The sequence below is a fragment of the Poecilia reticulata genome, linkage group LG10 (assembly GCF_000633615.1).
Source record: "Poecilia reticulata strain Guanapo linkage group LG10, Guppy_female_1.0+MT, whole genome shotgun sequence".
Lineage (NCBI taxonomy): Eukaryota > Metazoa > Chordata > Actinopteri > Cyprinodontiformes > Poeciliidae > Poecilia > Poecilia reticulata.
Window position 1 is genome coordinate 6584675 of NC_024340.1, and position 10917 is coordinate 6595591.

The following is a 10917-nucleotide window of genomic DNA, read 5'->3' on the forward strand; positions in this document are numbered from 1 at the left end:
AAATCAAACTACTCAATATTACTACTTTCACGGTGAATTGTTTTAAAAAATTTCGGCTACACTGACAATCCACATCTTGACATGAATAGCAATATTCATGTCAAGTTATTCATACTCTGAACCAAAAGCGCAACAATAAAAAGTTTAATTCTTTTATGCAGAATTTTATTCGAAGGGAGTGGGATGTGCTATGTATTTACTGCCTATCTTGTGTGTGTTCTTATGTGTATTATGTTTATGTGCGTTATCTTTCGCGTAGTATTTATTATTATTACAAAATAACCTTTTATTAAATATATTTGGAAAAGTACAAGTGGATTCAAAGAATGGGCTTTTATTTTGACAGTCAAGAGCCTAAACCGGAAGTACTTCGATTTCCAAAACTGTTGTGCGTAAACCTCTTGAGCTCAGGTGCCGCTCAGGGTAAGCTTGTTTAAGTTTCTGGCGGTAGAAAGGCGATTCTAAAAGGGGAAAAAGGAAGTTTATAAAAACTAAGAATAACTTGTTGATTTATTTACCGTACAGTTCACACTGGCTCGCTTTGCTTTTGAATAAAGCTAACTGGTTAGCCAGGATAACCCTATGCTAATTTTAAACAAACGTTCTCTTCTTTATTATTGACACGTGGTAACATGAAGCTGATAAAGTAGGACAGAAGAAACGACGAGCCTCGCTGTTAGACAAAGCGGCTAAACTAGCTGATTCTCTCTCTAAAGAATGTGACGCTGTCCATTGTTGTTGCCTGACAACGAAGATTTAAAGAGACAGTAACCTCCTGAGCGCTTAAGCCCATGTAAATGTCGCTAACAAGCTCTCTTTCCACATTCAGTTAAGATAGTTATGTGAACCGAAGTGGGTGGCTGATTTCCTGGCTTTCTTGAGTACTTTCTACTGAGAGAAATGGATGACGAGCTGGAGAACTTCATCAGAGAACGCAAGGCGCGAGTGGCCGAGGATAAGGCCAGTCTAGAAAAAGACCCTCCCTACATGGAAATGAGGGTATGTCTGCTACAGTTGTTCCTATAAACCTGTCTCTTGCATACCCTGTTGGGACATATACAGGTTAAATTATTTAAAGTTGACGAGGACACATTTGTAACAGTAAAATCGTAAATAATAGATGCTTTAGATGCTTGTTTGTGTAACACATATACTCATGGCCAAACCTGGCAGTAAGACAAATGTAATTTTTGGCTTCAAAATAGTTTTAACTGCTAACAATAGCTGCTTAAAAAATTATTGAAGTGTTAATGTGTCTGAGCCTTCTGCAGAACAAGTTGACATTATAAACCATCACAACAAACACTAATGCTGCAGATTKTTTTACTACATGGCTGTTCTGCCCTTCCACGGGGTGTTTTGTTTTTGACGGGTTTTTTAGGTCTGTGTGGAAAATCACCACAAGATGACGATATTGATATGTTTTCCACCTCCCMAAGAAAAGTCAAACAACAACTTTAAAGTTCCTTCACAAAATTCTCTGCTATTTTAAAACGCTATTTCAAGGTTTAAATTAAAAGAAAAGAGGTAAATTGGTTCTGGAATGAGGAAAACAAAATGACAGCTAAAAATAGTTGGGCAGCTAATGATGGATGGATGGAATAATGGATATATCAAATGATTATAAATTCTGAAKGCTACTTAAATCAAAATCTATATTATGCTTGTAAAAATTAACATATATTTTCTGTAAAACTAGCAATCGCGTCTTCAGCTTTAATCCAAAAGCTTCCTCTGGTTTTGACTGACAGGCAAAACCCTGCAAAGACTACGGGTCCACTGTGAAAGAAAACATCCCTCCGAGTATTAACATCCAAGGAAAAGGTATTTTTTTTATTGTTGTTGTACACAAAATAGTAAAATAAAGAACTTTGGAAACATTCAGAGAATTTAAAGGAGCAGTACTAAAATCTACTGAGCTACTTTATTCAAGCTACTTTTCAGTCCTGCAGTAAAAAGAACAGGAGCTTTTCAAAGAGACAGAGGCCCAATTTCAAGGCTATACATTATGAAGTCAAATTTCTTTTAAATCATATTTGATATATAGAGCATCTTCTATAATGACTGAAGGCAACATAGTTGTTTGACTGCTATAAAAGATCACTATGTGCCTGGAAAACACATAATGCTGTCCTTAAAAAAGACAGGAAATCTGTCAGRTTTTTTTGACAGAAACGGTTAATATTTTTCCTAAATGGGTKAGTGTGTTGTATTTTCAGCATAAAACCTTTGCCCACAGTTTGTCTCTGCTTCAARTTGCTGGGTGTGTTTTACAGACGAGAGCTGCARCGTTGGTCTGCCGCTTGGCGCCGAGTACGAGAAGAAGAAACACCGGCTGCAGCATGAACTGCGGATGGACTACAGACGCTACATGGCTCAGGTTACTGCCTCTCTCAGTCACTCACACACAGATCATGTGTCTGGAAAAAAAAAAAAAGATTTCGTGAATAGATTTACCTTAATGCTTCTCAAAGTGGGAATCACCTGTTWAGTCCGATATTATTATTATTTCTCTGGTGATTTCTAACAATGTGGTTTCTGCTGCAGCTCCAACCTGACCTCCGAAAAAACGGGAATAGTCACTTTGTGACTGGACTTCTAATAGGTAATGAGGCTTTTCTGCTTTTTTTCTTTCTTTTTTTTTTTAAAGCAATAACTGTAAATTATGATGAGCATTTTACAGAATAAAAATATAAAATCCAATGTTTCAGATCTTAAATCTTGTGACTTATTCCCTAAGAATAAAGAGTTGAGCTTGCTGTCTTTATGCGTCCAGGAGCGGCCGACACAAACGAGGCTTTGCGGAGGAAGAAGGAGCGCTACAGGCAGGAGCTGCAAGAGCAGATAGCTGAGCAGCACCGCAACAAGAAGAGGTACAGCGCCACGCAGRAGTGTTCACACCTCTTCAAGTCCGTAGCATTTTATCAACTGCTAGCGCTTGGTACAGTAACATAATACAGTAACAAATTACGAAATAAGCAATAAACATTACATTTTGTCTAATCATTAAGAATAACCATCATATGCTGATATATACATCAATATACAGATTTTCCTTTATCTAACTCTAAGGTTCTTCTGCAAAGTATTGAACCAAATGGACTCATTATGAATGCATTAAGATACATAGATGTTTGTGGTTGTAAAGTGACAAAATGAACAGAATTCTTGTGTGTGAATATGTTTGCATGGTTTATCCTCGGAGAATAACTGTGTTTGTTGAAGCATGACGTGTTTTCATGTGTCATCTTTACAGGGAAAAGGATCTGGAGCTGAAGGTTGCTGCAACAGGAGTGAACGACCCTGAGAAACCGGTCAGCTGTCACATGATATACAGTCTGCAGTGGCACCTCCAAGTGGGGGGCCAATGAGGACCATGGCCCCCCACTTGAAAAATGCTGGCCATTCCAGAGAATCATGTTTAAGTTATAGAAAATAATACAAAGTCATCTTCTTCAACTAAGACGTAAATGTAAAACCAAACCAATACAACACATAATTATATGTAAGTAATGTTTTAGCTGTGTCCTGCTAAAAAAATTTCCACCTCTATGAACATTTTCTGGTGGCGCCACTGACAGTCTGGGTTCAAATCACTCAAATCACTGCTTGTTTCTGTTGAATCATTTTTAATAAATTTGTTGTCCCGCCCGCTGCAGCCAGACCGAATCAGACAGTTGGGTCTGAGCAGGAGGGAAGGTCCTGGTGTGACCGAGCCTTCAGCGACAGCAGAGAGCGGCTCGTCGTCCAGAACTACAGCCAGTATGGAGGGAGCTGCGGTCAGAGGGAGGGACATGCCTCCTCCTGGGCTGCCACATGTTGCCTTCCAGTCCCCTCTGCTGGAGTACAGCTCYGCTCTGGGCCTKGGGGAAGGACATCTGTCTCCCAGCAGCCAGCACAGCAGCCTGTCCACAAACGCTATGGAGACACACAGGTATAACAGGAACTTCTTTGGACTCCTTCACAATAAAAGTTTTCTTATTTATCAATGTTTCTTGTTATGATGCCTTGACTCACTGTCTGTCTGGGATCTTCCAGAAACAACGCCTTCCTCCCTCAGCCACCCTCGTCACTAAGGGAAGCTTACAGAACCCCATATGGAGAACCCCATCAGTACTACGGAAACAGGAACCTGCTTGACCCAAATATGGCCTATTGTAAGAGCTGCTCTCTCTTTCTGCACTGCAGGACACTTAAAGGGGCAGTATTATGTAAAATCAACTTTTTTGAGCTTTACATCTTGTTGTAATGTTATTCCCTAATCAAAAAACATTCCTGGAGTGTTACCTTGATTCTTACATGCATGTTTGAGAAATCCTTTAATGCAAAAGGATTTCTCAAAGTTCAACCGTTCAAATTCAAATGAATGGAAACTATTCAACTGTGTAAAATGCCTGTGTGGACCTGGCTCCGCCTTTCAGGGCGAAGCTCCTCCTCTGAGCGTTTTACTTTTATGTCTTTGCCACTCCTATTTGCAAATATACTGCAATATTTTGAATATATTTCATATATTTTGAGTAATTATTAGATTTTTTTTACATTTTAATTTAAGAAAAAGCCAGTTATAATACTGATAATTTAAGTTTCAGAATTTTATGCACAAATAAAATTTGTGCAGATATCTAAACTTGGTCTCAAACACAAAAGGGTGTCCGTCCTGCAGTCATCTCTCTTAATCTGCCTGCTTCTCCACACCTCCCTCTCTGCCGTCCTTTTTGGACAGAGTTGCTCTGCCCTTTTCAAAGTTATTTGAAAAGGGCAGTTATCCGGCTCTAAGCAGTCATTAATTATTATAATTAGTAGCAATGGGACTCTCGCATTGTTTGTGTGAGACAGCAGTTGCTATAAAATGATTTCGGAGGAAAAATTTTAGGTCATCCATAGCATCCTATATTGGTCCATGTTTCCTAGAAAATGGGCCGATGATCAGAACCCAAAAATKTTTCAGCTGAATGGAAACAAAAAAAACACAGATTTTTTCAAGTGCCCTTTTCAAAGTTATTTGAAAAGGGCACTTTGGAGATTCAGAATTTATATAGATAAATTCTGATATAGAATATATCTATATCAGTTTATAGATAAATTCTATCTATAAACTGATAGAATTTGATACAGTCTTGAACGTTATAGAGCTGTATTAATTAGATAATATTCTATTTGTTTGTCTGTTYCTCCTGTCAGTCACATAATTTAAACAGAATCTCTGAACCTTTGGAATAGAAAAATTGGTTTCTGAATTGAAAATTGTTTCTGAATAGATAATCATTTCTGAATTGAAATCGGAATCAAATCGACAATGAAAGACTCATTTGTAGTAATAGACTCAACCCGGTATCTCCAATCTCTTCCCAGATGGACATTTTCCTTCTCCTAATGCTGGGATCCCCACGCCCTACTGGAATGTGCCACCGGGGGGAGCTGTGCCCAGCCAGTTGGGGAACCACAGTCCTCACAGCCAGCATAGTGGCTATAGTTTTCCAGAGCCTCCATTACAGTAAGTGCATTAAGGTGTGACAGAACCTCAGAAAGACTACAATCCTCGACTCTAGTCATTGTTTTTGTGAAACGGTTCTGGCAGGTGCCGCAGTGAATCTGCTGTTGCAGACTCGCATGTCGGAGACTTCCCCTCAGAGAGGTCCAGGTCCTCCAGGGAAAGGATTCTGAGCTACAGAGATGCTCTGAAACAACAGGTAGGGGGAAATCTATCCAAACATACTACAAAGTCCTTTTTTTTTCTCTGATTAGGGTAGTGCGTTAGTGTCACCATCACCCAGAGGGATCATCATTGTTGGGATGCTTATGTTCTCATTACATAGTGTGTGATATGTTGACAGGAAGATTGCAGGAGTGGGAGCARCATTCCTTCCACCAAGGTAAAATGGATTTAGATAAGGATAGCTGATAGAGGAAAGTTGTGTCCTTAGAGCCTCTTTTATTAGCCAGTAGAAATATTTGAGATCTTTGCCCTCATTTAGATGTTTAATATCCTAGATCCACTTCAATCCTGTCTTCATACCACTTACTTTCCCTAGACATGACGTACTGGTCCATGCTCTTCCAGGTTACTTCTCAGAAGTCTTCTCAGAAAAAAAAAAAAAAAAAGAAAATCATAAATATTTTTTTCTTTTTAGATTGTTCTCCATTATCCAACCTGTAAAAATCCAAATTTCTCATATTAAATTGTTGGTGTGTAAAAGATGGACACAGTCTCAGAAGTGGTTTGAAAGCTGACTTGAGATGTTTGACTATGTCTGAAATAGAAGAAGTGTTAGGCGACTTCAATTTCATGTTCTACAATACATTTCATGACAGATTTTAGTGTTGTTGTTTTTTTTACGCTCAAAAACATCAGAYGATCGTTCCCTTAATTCTGCGTGAGACTCGAGGAAGACAGAGGAAGTGTGTAATGCTGCCCTTTGTCATGTTGCGTAACGGAGTCGTGCCGTGCTGCAGATCCAGGAGCAACAGGAGCGCCGGCGTCTGGAGAGGGAGGAGAGGGAGCGCCTGGAGGCCCAGCTGGAGGCCGACATGAAAAACCATGAGCCCTGGGGGAGAGGCGGGGGAGGAGCTCCTCTGAGGGACAGCACTGGCAATCTCATTGGTGGGTCCTGATTTCTTCTCTTTGTTTTTGTGGGAAAAATAAAAAATAAATACGAGAAAGTTCCCATTGATCCTCACCCGGGTTTTCCATCGGCCTAGCTGACCTCAAGCAGATGCACAAGCTGAACGAAGAGGCTTACAGCAACCCGGAGCTGTGGCAGAGGAGAGCCACGGCTGCCATGACGACCCGCCTGGCAGAGCAGCCTCACCCAGCCGCCAGGGTCACACAGACCAGCAGCTACGACTCTGCTGACAGGCTGCCTGGTAGATATCCTGCTTCCTGTTTACCTGCTTTTCTGACCGATTCCTTTAACACACCAGGATTCTGAGTCTCAAGTTGTAGTAAGGCGTTTGCAAATAATGACATTATTCCAATTGATGAAAATCAGTGCTTTATTTTATTTTTTTTTATAGATCTCTGAGATGTTTTTCCCCAGTTTAGCTTTTGGTTTACATTGATGTCAACTTAGATTCCTAGTAGGTACATTTCAAATGTGACCTATGTGTTCAAAACTCTGTCTATAAAACGTTGGAAAARCATAATTTTGTTATTGCGATGTAAWAGTSACACATCATCCTCCAACTACTTCCTGTTGACTWCTTCTTCGTGGTTTGTGCCAGTGGCAGCATCCGRTTGTTGATCATGTGACTCATGTGATGCGAAAAAATATTGGGTATCTACGGAAACCCAGACGACTGAGTYGTTAACCAGAYTGTTGGTTCATAAATGTTAAAAGAAAAGAAGAGTTTAGTTTTAGGTCAGTATGTTTATACCATGTTGATAGTAAAGTAAGATCAGGCTTTACAGAAAGTAAAATCTAAGCAAGAAAGTTCCAAAACTTGATAATGAAAATCAAATTATATTCAAAAAAGTATTTGGTGAAATCATGCTGTTGCAAAATTTACCAGCTAAACTCTGATCTTTTGTTGKACTGCTGTGACGTTTCTTTGTCCACTGSTCTGTGTTTAGAACATAAACTATTTTCATTCTTTCCCTCGTTTTTCCCAGGCTTCACTCATGTCCAGACCTCCCAGTTTGCCAGAGGTAAAGTTTTTGCCAGCCAGCCCAATGAGCTCCAGCTCCAGGAACAGGACAAGTACAAAGCTTACCTCAAGCAGCAGGTAACGGCTTTCTGAAATGCTAAAAAAAAATTATAAATACTCCAACTCAGTTGGAAAAGTAGTCCTGCCCTTTTTAAAACCATAACCAGCAAACTGAGCAGTTTACGTCCTCTGGATCTCACTGACAGTACGCCGTTACTCTTAGATTGACGAAAAAATGCGTAAAAAAGCAGAGGAGAGGGAACAGATGAGACTGGAGGAGGAGAAGGAGGAGAGGAGGCTGGCGGAGCAGAGGGCCCGCATCCAGCGGGAGTACGAGGAGGAGCAGGAGAGGAAGAAACGGAAAGAAATGGAGGTGAGGGGCCCCACAGTGTCTGTCTGTCTGTCCGTCCGTCCATCCGTCTGTCCTGTCCTGGGTATCCTTCTCTAAATGTGTCGCTGTCTCGCAGCAAAAGGCCAAAAACGAGGAGCTGATCCAGCTGGCTGAACAGAGGAGGAAGGAAGCGGAGAGGAAGAAAAAGGAGGCGGAAGAGAAGGAGCACGCCGCTCTGAGGAGGCAGTATGAGCGAGAGAGGCAGGCCAGAGTGGACGAGGTCAGTTTGTGTCATTCAGCCCATCAACTTCCTGTAGCTATAAAGCTCAACRCTCCTACAGTTTCAACAAGGAGGAAGAAATAAGGATATGCTTTATCGTTTTCATGATGTTTCTGAGCATTTCTCTGCTTTAGCAAGGACAGAGTAACACTGGGTTACAAAAACTAGTTTTTGGAAGTTGTCTATGTTTTTTCAACTGAATTAGGACTATTTTGCTCTGCTGAATTAAAAAAATGACATCCATTTTCCTCCATCAGTTCAGGTTTTTATTCTAATTTGATTTAGAGAAATTYGATCTTCTGACTAAACTGATGTCATTTTTGTGACATTATCAGTTCATTTCTGCAAATATTGCTCGTCCAAAAAGGTTTTAGGAGGAAAAAAAAGGTTTTCTAACAGTGTATTAATTAGATGTTACAAACTTGGATTTCTGTAAATTGAATAATAAACACTAGGCCTGTTGTAAACGATTATTTTAGTAATCGAGTAATCTCCTTACGATTAATCGAGTAATCGGATAAAAACAATTATGAAATAAAATATTGGTAAATCTTCCATAACACCAGTGTTACTATCGGATATCAACATCAGTCTATTTTTTCCACATTTGAGCTTCCCTACCAGTTACTTTTTTGTAGACCGGGGGAGCAATACGGGATATTTACGGCTCCTCCGKTCAGAAACTCATCTACCAGCCATGTTCCGCCTCCCGTTTGTTCAGACCGGGATGATATAAGCTTATTGTGCGGTTCGTCCGTAAAGCTGCTCTTACCCTGTAAGCATCAACCCTCAGCCGCCCGCCGTGTTCAGTCTCTCCGCTCACCTGTATAAATCCTCCTCAGCTTCTTCCCGCCGTTCAACCAGCAGCTCCGGAGCAGAAAGGCTGCCGAACTCCCGGCATCGCGCCGGTCATTTTAAGGATGTTTATTGGTCCCACAAAAACGCTGAAAACCCGGAATTATCACCAATCAGTAACACGTAGCTTCCGTCAACAACTCAGAGGCGGAAGTCAGAGCTCCGCGCAATGCAAATAATGTTCCGGCTGAAACACTGTGCGCTAAATGATAAAACATAAATTAACGAAGCTTCGAGGCAGGTCAATTTTCCTCGAGGAATTTTAATAATCGAGGTACTCGAATCACTCGAGGAATCGTTTCAGCCCTAATAAACACTGATAAGGGTCAGTTCATGTAAATTGAACATTACGTCTTCATTGTATAACATKCYCCATCTCTTCTCTGTCCTGATGGAGTCTCTCTTCCTGCTCGTCACTCATTGATCCAGATGTGAGAACAAGTCGTGCATTTTGATGCTCATGTTGCTCCATAGTTCAGAAAGTCGACCTGATTGAGCAAAACCAAGGTGGTTTTTGGATTCAGCTCATCAACATGACCCTAAAACCGTCGAAAAACCCTTGGCCAGTGTACGTCCAGTGGACGATCTGAGCATGTCAGTCAGAATTGGGACTAGTTCTCATCTGAATGTGTTTAGGTGCACAGAGAGCCTTCTCCTCCTATCCCGACCCTGCAGAGGAAACGCGGGCGATGCCTGCAGCACGCCTCCAGACCCGCCACTGTCCACTCCCACACCTCCACCTCTCCCCTGTCTGTGAGTAACACACAGTGGGCCAATTCCWATATAAAGGAGAGTTAAACAGGGTTTTCTTATTTGTRCCTTTGTATTTATTTTTTTAAAGGAGCGATTGTCATCAGGTCTTCAGTCCCCTCCTGTTCCCGCTCGTAGGAACCAGCTCAGAGCTGCAGGTGCGGTAACCYTTTGAAAACCCGTTCTGCTCCAGCAGAGACCTGGTTTGTTTGCTGGGTTCATTCTGCCTCCACTGTTTTACTTTTCTTCAAACGCCCACTCAGTGGTTGATGTGTGGTTTTTATCCAGAGATCCAGSCTCTGCACTAAGATAAAGTTAATTGGATCAAATGTTCTGGGTTTCAGGAAACCACCATGACCTGTTCAGTGAGCTGTCGGCGTTGCGTCGGCAGCTCCGCAGCGAACAGAAACGCCTGGAGAGCGATCTGCAGCAGGGGAACTGGGAGGAGCCGGACTCGCCCGTGAATATCAGGTCAGACCCAATCAGAGCCACTGCTTCTTCTGCCGAGACCGAAGCGTGATCACTCAGTCATCTGAAAACGGAGACGGTGCCATCCCACCACTGCAGTCCCTTGTGTATTGCTGTGGGGGAGTCCCACTATCTAGAAAGTTTAGCTGCGCTAACCCAAAAGAGCAAATCATAAACATTAGTTCTGCTAGTGTGAAGATCCTTTTAGTTGCTCAACATTTCCAGAATAATAGAACTGGTCTGGAATTGAATGTTGGCAACTTCTCTTCATCTGTCCAGAGATCGGGAGCGTCCGGCGGTGGATGTGTTCGACATGGCTCGGCTCAGGCTTCAGGCTCCGGTCCGAAGGCCAGTCTCCCGAAACACAGAGCCCAGAAACCTGCTGCGTATCCATGACTCCCTTCAGCTGAAATACACAGGTACTACATGGTCATGGCTGATGTGTGGCAGTGCTGTGCACCTCTAGCTAGAAAGTTAGCTGCACTAAACCCAAAACACTAATCATTAGTTCCGCTAATGCTACAGTGCTACACCAACAAGGTATTTAGTTGAAGCTAATGCTGAAGTTCGACACCATTAAGGTATTTAG

General features: G+C 41.7%; 1 protein-coding gene across 4 annotated transcripts in view; it reads left to right on the forward strand.

Annotated features, from left to right (window-relative positions):
- Positions 1-334: 334 nt before the first annotated feature.
- The window catches only part of LOC103471019 (centrosome and spindle pole-associated protein 1-like), a 14371-nt gene continuing 3788 nt past the window's right edge, over positions 335-10917 (forward strand). For 2 of the 4 annotated variants that reach the window (XM_008419783.2, XM_017306933.1), the window contains exons 1-21: positions 335-423; positions 830-999; positions 1752-1824; positions 2277-2380; positions 2548-2605; positions 2777-2873; positions 3257-3314; positions 3660-3934; positions 4039-4157; positions 5353-5494; positions 5579-5690; positions 5835-5873; positions 6454-6601; positions 6700-6864; positions 7610-7722; positions 7868-8017; positions 8112-8255; positions 9747-9863; positions 9952-10018; positions 10205-10331; positions 10608-10747. In XM_008419783.2, the coding sequence (XP_008418005.1) occupies positions 901-999; positions 1752-1824; positions 2277-2380; positions 2548-2605; positions 2777-2873; positions 3257-3314; positions 3660-3934; positions 4039-4157; positions 5353-5494; positions 5579-5690; positions 5835-5873; positions 6454-6601; positions 6700-6864; positions 7610-7722; positions 7868-8017; positions 8112-8255; positions 9747-9863; positions 9952-10018; positions 10205-10331; positions 10608-10747 (2347 nt within the window). In that variant the 5' untranslated portion in view covers positions 335-423; positions 830-900. The other 2 variants (XM_008419784.2, XM_017306932.1) reach the window with 2 other exon arrangements.